The sequence below is a fragment of the Mirounga leonina genome, unplaced genomic scaffold, assembly GCF_011800145.1.
Source record: "Mirounga leonina isolate KUSES-001 unplaced genomic scaffold, KU_Mleo_1.0 Mir_82, whole genome shotgun sequence".
Taxonomy (NCBI): domain Eukaryota; kingdom Metazoa; phylum Chordata; class Mammalia; order Carnivora; family Phocidae; genus Mirounga; species Mirounga leonina.
The window spans coordinates 9,104,542-9,120,423 of record NW_023270825.1 but is presented as its reverse complement, the minus strand read 5'-3'; the positions used below and the strand labels follow the sequence as shown (position 1 = coordinate 9,120,423).

Genomic DNA, 15,882 nt, shown 5'->3' with positions numbered 1-15,882 from the left:
GCCGATGATTCATTCGGAGCTGACCATGAGGCAGCAGGGAGTAAGGTGGGGCCAGGTTTACACACACAGCGGAGTCCAGGTTGCAGGCACTGGGCAAGATCCCACCCCAGGGCAGAGCCGAGAGCCGACTCCCAAGGCATCTCCCACCTGGGCACTGGCAGGATTACTGTCCTGAGCAGAGGCCAGAACAGGGCCCCGAGAGGACCAACAGCGGCAATTCCTGCTTCCTCTTTGCTTCAAGTCCTCTCTTCAGCAGTCTGGCCTGTTCTTTGCTGGAACAGGAGTGCAGCCGTCAGATGCCGGCCGGCAGAGGGATCAGCCATGATGGAGCCCACGGCCCTGGTGTACGCAGGACAGCGCAGGACCGGGGGAGGGACAACGACCCACCCAAGGTCACCCAAGGTCCCAGAGTGGAGCCGAGCTGCAGCAATGCTTGAGGCTTCGGCTCCAGGGCTGTTTTCTGTTGCAGGATGCCATGGCTTTCTGAGTTTGATTTTGACCTGGGTGGAGAATCAAGCCCTAACACCAGCCATCCTTCATGGGTGCCTGAAACTACACCCATTCGAATCACTCCTTCAGGGCACTGAATTCTCTCCAGGAAATGAGAGCATGAAATTCAAGTGTGTTTGTGTGTGTGTGTGTGTGTGTGAGAGAGAGAGAGAGATTGAGAGAATGAATCAGCCCGGGAAGGCAGGGCCCACCTCGGAATGCTGGGGCTGCTGGGAAACAGGAAGGCTTCTTCTGTGCAGTTGACACAGTGCCTGGTAAACACGGAGTGAGCTGTAAAATGTGCCTTCCTCCTCTGGAGACATACGACAGGACCCACGAAGTCCAACAGAGGGAAAGATTAACAACGACCGGATGAACTGGGAAGGTCTTTTGGAAGAATGCACATCTGCGCCGGGTACTCAACAGGACGAGCTCTGGGGGGGGCGGGGGGACGTGGGGGAGGGGTGGGCAGGTGGAATGTCAGGGAGAACACACAGGTGACTGGGTTCCTGAATGAATGCAGAGACAATCGCTGGGCTCTGCACCTAAGGCAGAGGCTCCCTCCGTGCCCACGGCGGGCACTGCTAATGAACCACGGCCCGCCTTCCCACCCATCCCGCACTTGACCTCCAAATTCTTTTTTGCCAAGTGCTCCAGACAGCCACTAACAATCGATCCACGTGGGACCACATGATCAAGTCTCGTGAGCTCTCCCATCTGCGGGAGGAGGAGGAGAGAAGACGAGGCAGGTCTGGGTGCCAAGGGCCAGGCTGAGAAACTTCTTCCTCCGGCTGTTTGGCGATATTCAGAAACTATCATTCATTGGTTTAAGTGTGGCCATGCTTTTTAAAAGAGTCCTTATCTCGTAGAGAAACATACTAAAATATTTATGGATGGACCAGTGCAATGTCTGAAATTCACTTTAAAATACTAAGTCCCAGGGTCGCCTGGGTGGCTCAGTTGGCTAAGCGTCTGCCTTCGGCTCAGGTCATGATCCCAGGGTCCTGGGATCGAGCCCCTCATCGGGCTCCCTGCTCAGCAGTGAGTCTGCTTCTCCCTTTTCCTCTGCCTCTCCCCCTGCTTGTGCTCTCTCTCAAATAAATAAATAAAAATATTTAAAAAATAAAAAAATAAAATAAAATACTAAGTCCCAGAGAGGGAGGCAGGAGAATCAAGAGGGGGAAAAGGTAATATCTGTCACATGGCTAATATCCATGTCACAGAGCATTATTTGTCCATAAAAAAGGAATGAAGTGCTGATCCACCCTACAACATGGATGAACCCAGACAACATCCAGCAAAATGAAAAAAGCCAGACACAAAAGGCCACATATTGTATGATTCCATTTAAATGAAGTATCCAGAACGGTAATCCATAGAGACGGAAAGCAGATTAGTGCTTACTGGGATTAGGGTTGGGGGAGGCACGGGGACAAAACTGCTACCAGGCGTGGGGATCTCCTTTTTGGAACTAGAGAGAGGTGACAGATGGACAACACTTTGAACATGTTAAATGCCACTGATTTGTAGACTTTAAGATTTATTTATTTGAGAGACAGCACGTGCACGCGGAGCAGGGGGAGGGGCAAAGAGGGAGGGAGAGAATTGCAAGCAAACTCCACGCTGAGCGCGGAGCCCAAAACAGGGTCTCTACCCCACGACCCTGAGATCATGACCTGAGCCGAAACCAAGAGTCAGACCCTTAACCGACTGAGCCACCCAGGCGCCCCTGATTTCTACACTTTAAAGTGGTTGATTTATGCACTTTGTTTAAAAAAAGGGTTCGCCCCAAAATAAAATAATTTGCTTTCCCAAATAAAAAAAATCATTAACGTGTGAAGATGAAGAGTCTGGAGGGGGAGGACCCCTTTCTCCTCTAGGTACCTCCTCTGGGCGGCCCAGGAACAGGGGTGCAGAGAAACAAGGTGGGGAACCCACCTGGATGTCGCAGGAGTCACATGAGCAGGTGAGTGGCAAGAGCATGGCTCTCTGAACATCACCAGTTACCGAGGCCGTAGTTATTATCCTCATCAGTATGACCATCCTCCTAGCCACCTGCTAGGCTCTGACCTGACCGAGCTCTGGGGTCAAATTCAGACTTTCTTCCTCCCCCAAAGAACCAAGACAATTAAAAGAGAAACGGCCGTGGCAAAGGCTTTAAGTGGCTGGAGCAGAACCAGAGTGACGAAGGTGTCCCTGGTTACTGACGAAACATTTCCAAGTTGAGCGGGAGGCGTGGTGCTTTCCTGTCTGCCTGGGGCTTGGCTCGCCATCCAGGAAACCACCTGCTGCAGGCCCATGTTCAGCGGGAACCCAGTAGCCTAGCAATGGCTCTGTAAACAGAATCCTCTTCCTGCCCACACCAATCTGCATGCTACAGCTCCTTCCCTTCTCAGAGCTGCCTGACAACTAGGACTGCGGGCTGCCCACGCCAGAAACACAAAACCCGGCCACCCACGTCCTCCCTGGAAATGTCACTGGCCAGAGTAGCCGCCTTTCATCCCCAGAGGCTCCTGGTTACAGGCATGGCCAGGGCTAATCACTTTTGCAAATAAACATCAACCCAACCAGAATGCGGGCGAGGGAGGGGTGAGGCAGCCCAGATGAATCCGGTGTGGTGGGGGGAACACGAGGGGCTATCACCCTTCTGCAAAGCAATCTGGTCTCTGTCCGGAGCCCCAGAAATCAATTCCCATAGCCTGTGACCCAGTATGTCTGCCTCTCGGTGTCTGTCCTAAAAGGTCATCAGAAACGGGGATGAGAGGCAACGTGCAGGGAAATGCATCATCACAGCATCTATAGGAAGGAATGGAAAAGCAGAGAACTGAATTGTAGACGGTGGCTAAAGACATCGTAAGGAGAATTCTCCCGTGGCCACAGGACGATGTTCACCCGACATTTCAGACCTGGGAAAATTCTGAGAGCCTAATATAACATGAAAAAGAGTAGGGTCCCAAATTGTACATGCGACCAACTGAAATCGCGAATGGTGACTAGGAGCATTTATTGTGAGCTCACTGGGTACCCGTGCCTGGGGCTGGGCTGCGTCTAGCCTTGCCGCAAGCCTGTGAGAAAGGTCTAACCTCAGGCCCATTTCACAGATGAAGGGGTGGAGGCACGGAGAGAAAACATTAGCTCAACAGCACTAGGCCCTAAGATCACTAAGCAGTGACTTTGGGACCAGTTTGCAGGTCCAGAATACAGAGTGTGATGACATTTATGTTAAAGCCATCAACACATTTAAAGGAAAAAAACAGCCTGAAGAGTCAATGTATCAAAACATTAATGGTAGTCATCTCTGGGTGGTGCCATGTGAGATGATTTTTATTTTCAAAGTTCTTTATATGTTGGGTATTTTCCATATTTTATCCAGGGCACAAGGACTACTTTTAAAACCAGAAACCATGCTATTTTTATAAGGCTCCAGAGATTTCATAACCTTCCCTAGAATGGTTTAAATAACAACAACACAAACAAAGACCAGTAATGCGAGGAGATCTGCCCTCCCAGGGCTCCCCCTACCCCCTACCCCTGGGCAGGAGGAGCAATAACCGTACTGTCTTACACATTGATTTTCCTTCCTGGGAAACCATGCCCTTGACTTTAAATAGCTTCAGGTCAAGAGCCTGAGAACAGCTCTCCCCTTCCGCCTTCTCAGGGGGTATGGTGGACCCTCTGCACCTGCTCTCTGGATTCCTGGGCTGGTGGCAGGGCAGGAGGTGGGGGTCACCGAGCTTGTGTCCCCCACTAAAAACACCAGCTTTCCCAGAAGCCAGGATTTTCTCTGGGAGCTAGAGAGAAATCATCAAGGATTAACACAAGCAAGCTTGGGAGGGCAAGATAAGGCTGGGAAAGGACAGGCCTGTGGGAGCACAGGATACCAGCGGGGACGTGGGGAACAGGAGGTCCGGAGTCTGTGCACCTCCAAGGACATGGTTAATTCAACCCCAGCGCCCCCAGCCAACGACTGAACGTGACCCAACAGGGGCAAGCAAGCAGCAGGAAAAGGGGTAGGTAAGTGACACAGAGCAGAAGGTAGTTTTGCAAGTAGTCTCTCATGGCTGTGAGAATGAACATAAATGTATTTGAGAGATGATCAAAATAAACAAATACATAACACGACAGTAATGACGTCACAGTGAATGCGCTGGAAGATACTTTTCTTTCTCTACCCCTACGCTATACTCCCACGTTTTCTCTAATTTGTCTTTAAATCAGGTCAAATAAACATACATGTTTCTGAAGCCCTCCTGGGAAGTCTGCCAGGATCCAATCTTCACTGTCTTTTTGGACCCGAGGCCAGGAGCAGTTTCCAGTGGGTTCTGAGTGCCTGACCTTGCAGGCAGGAGGAGACCATACAAACCCCAGCACCAGCGCACAAGGGCAGAACCAACCCGGTGCGCTGCCCCCGACGGGGCCCCGTCTGGTTTGTGAAATGAAGACATAAATCTGTGGCAACAACAAATCGCCTGGCTGAGCTTTCCCTGTGAGCCTGAGAGTGGGCTCCAGGCCCCTCCCTCCCTCCTTGGGGCCGTGAGACCAACCTACGGGCTCTAGAAACGGGGCCTGGTGTTGGAAACGGCTAGAAAGGAGGCAGCGGAAAGAGAGAAAGGAAAAAGCCCACTCCCTCCTCGGTCTCTCCCCCAAAGCTGCAGCTACAGCTTGCAAAATGCAGGCAGGGAAGGAGCCAGTCCCATCCTGGCTGGGGTGGGGTGTGTGTGTGTGGGCCACAGACCAGAAAGCAGGTGCTCTCTGCACCCTGCATGGAAACAGAGGGATGGGATGCTGAGGGGGTGGGGGGAGGCAACTCTCCAGGCAACCCCTTCCCCAAATGGCCAGGAGAGTGGTCAGCCTGCCTGCTGAAGAACTGAAAATGAACAGGTAGGAGTCACCCATATTTCTAGAGGTATCTGCTAAGCAAATGTTCCGGGCCCCGGACTAGGCTACGGTGATAAGTAAGATGCATGGCCCCCTGCTTGCCATGGGGAAGCAAGTATGAATCAAGAAACCCAACCACGGGGACGCCTGGGTGGCTCAGTCGGTTAAGCGTCTGCCTTCAGCTCAGGTCATGATCCCAGGGTCCTGGGATCGAGTCCCGCATCGGGCTCCCTGCTCCGCGGGGAGCCTGCTTCTCCCTCTGCCTCTGCCTCTCTCTCTCTCATGAATAAATAAATAAAATCTTTAAAAAAAAAAAAAAAAAGAAAGAAACCCAACCACGGAATTACTGTGATGGTTGCAATAAAGGAGAAGAAAGCTAGGCTCCTGGGGATGAAAGCCCAGCGTGCCTCTGGAAGGAGAAGGGATGGGGTGCTTGACTGGCATGCATGGGGTGAGCCCTGCACACAGCCAGCGCTCAGGGACCTATGGGGAGTTGACGCAAGCCCACCAGCTTTTGGATGGAAGGATCAGGAGAGCAGAAAGAACCTAGAGACAGACCTGCATCCACGTCCCAGCTCCCTCTCCCTCACCAGTCCCTTCCGAGCAGCGTGAGCTTGTAAGTTACTTCATGGTCTATAAAAACACACAGAAAGACACTCATTTTCAAGTGCCCTGTTGAGGAGGAGAATGTAAGTCCCTGTAGGACTCAGTCTCCACTTGCACATTCCCTCCCACCAAATTCACACCCCCGTCCGGGAGGCCAATCCCTCCATAGGCTGCATTACTGGGCACCCTCATCCTCTGGCCACCCACTGGGTTCAGCCCATGGGCGATGCTGGCAGGACCGCTGGGCAGAGGGGGCAGAGGATTGATCCCACTGCCGCTACCCTCACCTCCCCAGCTGTGGTTTTGGCCAGGGCTGCATTCAAACACCCTGGCCCCTAGTTCCTGCCAGGGGACCCCTCACCCCCTCTCTGTGCCCACAATGACTCCCCACTGCTATGAGCCCCCCTCCCCTCCCAGTGCAGCACGCTCCCTGCAGGGGCCCTCCTCCTGCCCCCGCCTCGGAAACAGCCCTTCTTCCAACCCTGCACTCACTTCTGTGAGTCCCCTGCTGGGCTCCTGCCTGATCAAGCCCTGTGACAAGCTCAATCCATCTGGTCATGATGGGAGGGTGGAGGACATGGTGGGGGCGGGAAATGTGTTCAGGCTGCAAGGCTCACAAGCTGGTTAGTTCAGTCTCATGTAAGGAGTTGGTAGCTGGAAAGGCTAAGCAGGAGGCTACAATCCGTTCTGAGGTCAGAGCTATCTCGACAAACACTGCAGTCCTGCAGGCCGGCACTGGGCCAGGTGCTGAAGACGGGTGGGTGACTAAGAGCCTCTACTCCTGAGAAATGGCCCAGCAGAGGCGACACATGGGTAAACAAATGTCCATTGCACAATGGGCTATGAGTATGAGCAGAGCCGGGGACTGCAAGGGGCGGGGCTGTTAGTCTGCATTGGCGTGGTAATCAGGAGAGGCTTCTCAGAAGTGACACTGGGCTGGGCCTCTTTGAATGTGTAGGAGTTTGCAGGGCTGAAGGAGCACTCAGGGCAGAGGGGAAAACGTGAGCAAAGACAAGGAGAGGAGAGGCCTCAGGGGGACAAAAGTCAGCTTCTCGTGTTGCCCAAAGGACCAGGTCATTGAAAGTGACAGCTGGCCACAAAAGAAGAGCAACCGGCAAACAAATCCTTGCCCCAGGACCTTTGCACTCGCTGTTTCCTCTTTCCAAGGTACTTTTCACTAAAAAGCTTTGTATAGCTGCTACTTCTCATTGTTGAGTAGGTTGGATGAGCTGGGTGGATGTGTCTGCAGGGAAGGCAGGGCTGGGGGCAGGTCTGGGAAGCCCGTCTGGGTGCCGCCCATGCACCAGGTGGAAGGCTTGGAAGCTCATTCTTTAAAAACCAGTTTTCTGATTAGTAAAACTCAACATATTGTTCGTAGAAAAATTAGGGACTACGCAAAGCCAAGAGAGGAAAACATCAGACGCCCACTGGTCTGCCACGGGGAGAGAGCCTCTGTCCCCAGCCTGGGGTCCAGCCAGGGGCTTTTCAAGGCGGCAACCTGCTCCCCTCCCCTCTGCTGCGTGCATGAGTCACAGAGAAAAGGCACCTGCGGCAATCAGATGTGACCATGAGCGGCTCGGGCCCCTCCTCCCACTGGGACCACCGGGGCGCTGACCACCCCTCCCCCAAGCACGGCAGCCTTGTTCAGAGGCAGGACAGGGGGTTCCTTCCACTCCCAAGGAAGAGGGCATGGCAGATCCTGACACTGAAGGGGGGCTGCTCCGCAGAGCAGACCCTCAGCCAGGGTGAGTGGAGGCCACAGAGCCTGTGAAGGTCACGGTCAGGACAGGTCAAGGGGAGGACAGGACGCTGCAAACAGGTGCCAGGCACTTCCTGAGTGGATATGTCCAGTCTCCTCAAGCAGGCCTGGCGTCAGGCCCGTGATATGGGGAAAAACAAAGCAGAAGCTCAGAGAGGCTACACAGCTGGGATTCACAGCACCCTGTAAACTCAGGGTCAACGGCAGCCCCCCGCCCCCCAGCCCCGCACGTGCAGGACTTATTCTGAAGACCAACAGTTCAATGGCAAATGGAATAAATCCCACCATGACCTCATCTAGATCATTCCCGATGGACATGGCCCACTCTCCACCTTCAGCAGCATTTCCCTCTGCCTGGCATGGTCCCCTCCCTCCATCTCTACTGCACTGCTATGCTTTCAAGAGGGCATCAATTTCGGGGAGCCCATGGCCCCCTGTAACATGTCTGCCCATCCTGCCTCACTGCTCACAGTCAGTCCCTGCACGGAGCCGTGGGTACCTGCGGTTCAGCGAGGGAGCCCAGGCTCTGCCCCACGCTGCCTGGGCTCAAATCTCAGCCTGCCTCTCACTGACCGTGCCACCTCTCTGAGCCTCTCAGTGCCTCGGGCTAAACAGGAATGACAACAGCATCAGTCCAGCTCACCAAAAGGCACTGAGCTCGGGGCGCTACAGAGGAAAGCTCGCGGTGATACCAGAAGCTAGGAGCTTGGTCCTGCGGGCCTATTAGAGTTAACTGCTGGGTAAATAGGTTTGGATGGCTGGATTCTGGGTATCTTCAAAGTGTGTGCTCTCTGTATGGTATTCCCTGAAGTGTCCCCTTAGTGACCAGAGGCCACTTAGAGAAAACACAGTAGGAGTAATAAATATGGTTACCATGGGGAAACTAAGTGTCCCGGGGGGGGGGGGGGTATTATAATCATCTTGTTTAATTCCCGTAACAAGCAACAGCAGAAGGACTTGTGCTCACTTTACAGAAGGAAAATAAGACCTAAAGAGCTTTGACACTGGTCCAGGGCCCCACAGCAGAACCATGGCAGAGCTGGGAGCTGTGGTGGAAACCAGGGGTTGCCTTTTCCATCCCAAATATCCATTCTCTTTTCTCTCCATAGAACTAGAGCCCCATTCTTAGGTGGGCACCACAGGTTCTACTTCCCGGCCTGCCTCAAAGTTCACTGCAACTATGTGACCAAGTGCCGGCCAATGAGATGTCAGCAGAAATGCCAAGAAACAGCTTCTTGAAACTTCCGCTAACAGAGATCTAGCACTCACCCCTTGCTTGACCCTTATTTATTGTCCCTCCGTCCACCCTGCTGCCTGAAACACTAAAGGTAATGGCTGGAGCTCTAGCAGCCATGCTGGATCATGAGGCCAAGAGCTAGACCAGGAGATGGCAGCGTGGTGAGCTAAAGGAAGCCTGGGTCCCTCAGATTTTGTGGTGCACAGTTGCCCTACCAGCTTTGGATTGCCTGTGCAGAAATGCACACCTGTTTATGACACTATTATTTGGCGCTCTCTGTAATGCACAGCCAAACCTAATGAAGACTGATCCAGAATCACCCCTCAGTCGGCCTCTCTTGGAGGTGGAGAAGGCAAAGGCAGGCCGGTTAGAGTGCTCCCAGGGAGGGCTCTGGGCTTGGTGCCTGCTGGGGGCCAGAGTGAAAGGGTGGTTGCCAGACTCCTACCTGTGGCTCTCCCTGCAGGTCTCACTTTACTAGGCTTGAAAGAAGTCTGCAAAGTCTCATTTACAAGGGAAATCTATGCCCAGGGCTCAGTGGGGTTCCCGTGGCTTTTACGAGGAAGAGATTTCAAAGGTCAGTTTAGAAAGTGCTGACTTACATCAATGGTCCCAGGACCAAGAAAGGATACTGTTGTGCAGTGTCCCATTTCAACAGACACGCCAGCATCCTGAAAACAACCGTGATAAACATGAACACAACTGTGATAAAGAGACTCTCCGCTTGTTAGTGGTCTCTCTCTCTCTCTCTCTCCCTCCCCCCACTTTTAAAGTCAGATTTATTGAGGCCTGACTTATATATAGTAAAATTCACCCTTTCTTGTATACAGTTCTGAGTTGTGATGAATAAAATTGAGTAACCACCACATTCAAGATACAGAATAGTGTATCCCCCAAAAAAGTTCCTTTGTGCCCCCACTGTAGTCAATTCCCTTCCCCACTCCTCGGCCCCTGACAACCACAGGTCCATTTTTTTTGTCCTATAATTTCCGCTTTTCCAGAATGTTCTATAAATGGAATCCCATGTAGAGCCATCAGAATCTGGCTTCCCCCACTTAGCACGTTTGGGCGATCCACCCTGAGTCGTATGCCCTTTCTCATGGCTGAGCAGGACTCCTCTGTGGGAAGCACCACGGTCTGGGAAGCCGTTCACCAGCCCGGGGACATGTGGCTTGTTTCCACTTTTTGACTACTGGGAATAGAGAACACACAACAATGTGGGACTATATATAGAGAGAGACAGTGTTGTGTGTGTGAACATGTTTCCATTTCTCCAGGGAAATACCCAGAAGGGGGATGATGGAGGCGAATTGGAGCGTGTGTATCGCTTTATAAGAAACCACCGAAGTCTTCTGAAGAAGCGGGACCATCCTGCATGCCTGCCAGCAGTGAAGGCGTTCCGGGTGCTCCCCGCCTCACCAGCCCTTGCTGAGAACTACCGTAAAGTCAGAGTGTTGTAGATGCCAGTGATCATCCCTGCCCCAGCCCACCTGACCACCACCACCACTGTGCCCAGCTCCCGACTGGGACCCGCCTGCAGCTCGCTCTCCTCTCCCACCACCACCCCCCAATGGGTTTGGTACCCCAGCTAACCACAGAGCACGAAGCCTGCCTCTCTCTTGTCATCATGGACAGAAAGACCTGCCTGAGGCAGAGCTAGCTGATGGATTCTGTTCAGCCTGCACCAGGCAGCCCCCCCACCCATTGCATCATAGGAGCCCCCCTCTAGCCATCAGGACCTTCTCCCGCCGTCTTGTCTGCCACCCCTGAAGTCAGGCTGGGCCATGGAATCAGAGATTGCTCATGGGGCCACACGGCCGCCGGCCCAGGGGCCCCCGACAAGGGAGGGTCACTCGGGCAAAGAGATGGTAACCTCGGCGAAAGCAATGTGTCTCCCCAACTTGTCAGCCCCCTCCCCAAAAACACACCATCTGTATGAGGGAGAAAGAAGCTTTCCACCCAGGCTAAGGAGATCTTGGGCCTGAACACTGGGCCAAGTGTAAACCAGGAGGATCCCTGGTGAGCAGGCACTGTTCCACTCAAAAAGGTGCATTTAAGGGGCACCTGGGTGGCTCAGTCAGATGAGCGTCCAACTCTTGATTTCAGCTCAGGTCATGATCTCAGGGTCATGAGATCCAGCCCTGCACTGGGCGGGGGGGTGTCCATGCTCAGCGGGGAGTCTGCTTGAGGTTCTCTCTCTCCCTCTGCCCCTCCTCCCCCTTGTGCTCACGTGCATGCTCTCTCTCTCAAATAAATAAATGTTTAAAAAATAAAAGGTGCATTTATACCTGCAGGGAGGGGCAGCAGGCTTGGCGCAGGCTAACATAAAACGGAACAGGATGCACACAGAGAAGCATATCCGACCTAACCCCCCCGCCCCGTGACTTGGGTGTCATCAACCTCACTTTGCAGAAGAGGAAAGAGAGCCCAGAGACACACAATAACCTGCTTGGGTCACACAGCCCGAGTGGCCAGTTTGCGAGTCCATCTCAGCTTTCCCGACTCCAACATATCTTTGGAAGGAAGCTTATTTTAAAAGCTCCTATGCTACCACCAGGTTCCAGGTATTTTAATGCCTCACAAAAAGCCTTCCAGCACCTTCTAGAATTCATTCATTCATTCATGCAAATGTTTATTGAGTGCCCTCTATGTGCCAGAAGCTGTTCCAGACACTTGGGACACATCCATGAACGAACTAGACCAAATCCTGCCTTGGCAGAACTTACGGTCTAATGAGCCAGTGGGTGGAGCCCCCTGGGAGACCTGGGCTGCCCGGGGTCCTCCCCGTGGTTCCCCCTTTGGGTTCTCTCTCAACCCAAAGAGGCTCGCCCAAGTCAGGAGTGAACAGCCAGGGAAACCCAGAGCCCACAGAGAATACTCTGGGTTTCCTGGTGCCCAGCCCCATTGAGATCCACATCAGAGGGGAAGTGCTCTGAAAGCGGGAGCGATAGTGCTCCCTGAGCACACGCCATTCCGTGCATTCGTTCTGCACCCACTCTGCACCAGGCACTGGGGACACAGGGGACCACAACAGAACCTCTGCCCGGGGGGACTCACACCTCACAGAGCAGAGCTGTCAAGACTCGTTAGGGGGCAGAGGGCTAAGTGCTGGGGTGCTGGAAACAGGAGGTGGAGAATCAAGGAAGGCTGCCTAGAGGTGGTGAGCGGCAAAGGTAGATAGACGGGGAGTGGAGGGAGCAACATTCCTCACCCAGGCTTCATGGGGCCCTCTCTGGCACTGTGAGGAAGATAGGCCAAGCAGTTCAAACCTCCTTCTCAGCTGAGGAGACCGGGACCGGGAGGCCGGTCAGGGTCTGGTGGCTCCTCGGCAGCCTAGAACCAACAGCTGCTGGTTCTAGAAGGGCTGCTGTGCATTGGGTCTGGTTACACGCATGGTGGGCATCAGCACCACAGTTCTGACTGGGGTAGGAGAATTTCCCCCATTTCTCGTGAAAAAGGGCCTTGTGCAAAGTCAGGGGAGGAGCCAAGATTCAAGGCCTGGCTTCATGAGGGTGGGGGCCCAACACCCAGCATGGCCATCCCACAGACCTGGGTCTCCCCCTGCCCTCCACGGGCCCGTCAGGCCTCAGCTCCCACACCAAGTCCCGCGGGCAGGAAGGGGCAGGAGGGGGCTTAACGCACCCCCCCCGCCCCGAGTTCCGAGGTCCTGTCCATCCACTTCTGGGCGGGAGATAGGTCCCCAGAGCTGGCAGTCCTGGGCAGCCTGCCCTCGCCACTCTTCTCTAGGACAGCGGACCAAAGCCCAGGGACCCTTCCCTCCCACCCTGTGAAGCTAATGAGCAGAACTTGGACTGGGAAGGGAGAAAGGGGAAGGAGCACGCTGATCTCAACTCCCAGCAGCGCTGGACCAGGATGCCGCCGCTGGGCTGGCCTGTGTCCTTCCCGAGGGGGAGCTCACCCCTCCGCTGGGGGCTGATGCATGCAGGTACTTAGTGCAAATCATATTTTGTGAGCCTCAGTTTCTTCCTCCGGAAAATGGGGGAGATGACAAAAGTAGCCCTCTCCCAGGATAGTTGTGATATGCAGGTAATCTGTTCACAAAGTGCCTGGCAAGTTCTCGCAAGCAATGAGAACAGCCTTAGGCAGGAGCAGAGGGGATGAATGTGCCCAGGGGTCATCGATCCATCTTGAGGGACCAGTAGTACCTGGGGACTGGCTAGGCATGCAAATTCTCAGCCCCAACCAGACCTCCTGGGGTGGGGCCGGACAGCTGTGATTCAGCAAGCCCTCCAGGCAATTCTGAGGGGCCTAAGGCAGGGTTTCTCAGCCCCAGCAGGGTGCACATTCTGGGCTGAGACATTCTCTGTGCTAAAGGCCGTCCATCATAGGATGTTGACAGCATCCCTGGGCTCCCCCCACCAGATGCCAGGAGCATCCTCGCAGCTGTGACAACCAGAAATGTCTCCAGACCTTGTCAGATGTCTCCTGGGGGCAAAATTGCCCTGAGCTGAGGACAAGGGACCTCAGGTTTGAGAACCGCTGTTCTCCAGAGCACGAGGCCGACACCCTACCTCCAGGAACTTCCAGGGGAATTGATCTGAGGAGCAGTACAGGGTTCGGCCCAGGCCCCCGGGCTCTGTTCTGTGATCCTCCTTATCCCACAGCACTCGCTGACTATCTCCCCTCCTTCCCTCTCCCCTCTGGACAACCCCCTTCCTCAGAGAGCTGACCTGTGAGGCTCCGTCCAGGCGGGCCACCCTGGGGGGGGGGTTGCTTTCATCCCCAGCTCTCCTGGGACCACCCTAAATCACCCCCCACCCCGCCCGACCTCTGCCAGATGGGGAGGGGCTGGGAGGAGCCCAAGATTCAGTTAGACTGTTCTGTTTCATCTTTATTCCTGGCTCCCACTCGCTCACTCATGACATGGAAAAGCATAGAGCAGGGCTCAAAGGGGTAATGGATACAAGTGTGGAAATAGGAACTCAGGAAAAAGACTGGAGGGACGATACAGAAATCTGGGTGGCGGAAGTGTGAGGGTGGGGGCCCCAAAATGTGGTTACAGGACTTGTATAACCACGTGAAAACAAAACCAGCAATTGCTACAGACTAGTACCCCAGGGGACACCCCTGCAGACCATACCGCGGGCACCCCGTGCAGTATTGGTAAGTCAAGGCACTGCCTTCCTCCAAGTACAGACGAGGAAACGGGCCAGGGCGGTCAGGGGGCTCGCTCTGGAATCGGCGGCTTTCACGGCCTACGAGGGCTCTGTTTTCAGAGAGAACACTCTCTAAGGGCAGGTGAGCCTTCCCTCCCTTCTGCCCTGCCCTCTGTTCTACCCGGCCCCTCGTCACCGCCACCAGCCAGGATGGCCCCACCAGCACCGTGAATCACCTTAGTTTTAACTCTTTGACCCCAGGGTGTCTAGATCTGAGCCCAGGTGAGGGAACAGACGGACCAGTGAGGGACCTAAGGCCACTAGAGACAGGATTATGGGTGGGTACTTGACCCATTTGCTCAGAGGCCTCTCTCTGATTTCCCTGCGCCAGGTGCACAACGTCAAAGCTAGGCCTCCAACCCACGGGCCTGGCCTCCAGGACACAGGACAGGACAGCACCACCCTATCTGCCCTGCAGCATTCCATCACCTGCTGTCTGTCATGAGGGTGACAGGTGTCAGCTACAGAAGGCCCCTACTAGGTGTGGGGGCCTGATGGATATCCTCGTATCTGAACAACCCCACGAGGAGGCCAAGAGTCACTTCCAGTTTATAGACGAGGCATTTGAGACTCAGAAAGGTGGACTGACTTGTCCAGGGTGGCAGGTGATGCTGGAACAGCATTTCCTGTGATGGGGTCAGAGGTCAGGTAGGAGAGGAGTCCCCCTGGAGAGTCTCAGGGACACACATGGGGCAAGTAATTCAGAAGGGGGCTTGGGGCTCAAGGACATCGCACGGAAAGAGGAGAAATGCAGATGGAAGCATTAAAAGGTCCTTAGAAATCACAGTCTCACCGAAGTCCTGCTGAGTCAAAATATAATGCGAGCCACACAAGTTATGCTGCAAATTTCTAGTAGCCATATTGTAGGAAGTCAGGTGACGCGGGTGAAATTCACTTTAACAATGTACCTTATTTAACCGACTATATCCAAAGCATTTTCATTTCAACATGTAAGCAACATTTAAAGACCACTAATGAGATGTTTACATCCTTTTCTCATGGTGGGTCTTCAAATGTGGCGCATGCTTCCCACTCCTAGCACATCTCAACTTGGATTAGACGCAAGTCCCCAGGAGCCTCAGGTGAGTGGTGGCGACCACAGAGGACAGCGCACATCGAGGTGCTCAGGGTTCACTGCAGATACTGAGGTCAAAACGGGGGACTCGATGCGGCCAGAGCCACAGGCTTGTAAACCACGCTGTGAACTCAGCTTTGGTGGGGGACTGGTGTGGCTTAGTGGACAGAGCACAGGTTTTGGAGCAAGAAATATCCAAAGCCAATTTCTGAACCTGCAACTCTAACCAGCTGTGTGACCATGAACTGTGTATTGGACCTCTCTGAGCCTCAATATCCTATATAAAAAAATGAGCACTTCCCCTCCTCACACAGTTTATGGAGAATTAAATATAAAATCCCCAACAGAGTTCTTGGCACACAGTAAGAAGTCAATACGGGGACATAATGTCATATAGACGATGACTGTATGGCCATCACCATCTACATTTTAGTCCTTCCCAACACAGAAAAATGGTGCTTGAACAGAGCAGCCCCTCCTGGCTGGGGGACAGATCTGTGTGGCCTGGGACAGGGGCAGAAAGAGGAAATGAGATGACATGGGGAGAGGAGAGGACACACCCCCAGGGCACTAGACCCTCAGGGCTCGCTGTGCCCCAAAGCACACCGAGGAATAAGACAAAAGCCACCCCAGCTCCGTGGCCCAAAGCCAACTGGTGCGCTGT

At 53.9% G+C, this 15,882-nt stretch overlaps 1 protein-coding gene across 1 annotated transcript in view; it reads right to left on the bottom strand.

Moving 5' to 3' along the window:
- Positions 1–15,882, bottom strand: part of CLMN (calmin) — a 157,592-nt gene that overhangs the window by 73,508 nt on the left and 68,202 nt on the right. Inside the window, exon 2 of the mRNA XM_034992987.1 lies at positions 4,723–4,739. Coding sequence (XP_034848878.1) covers positions 4,723–4,739 — 17 coding nt within the window. The remainder of the gene's footprint in view (positions 1–4,722; positions 4,740–15,882) is intronic.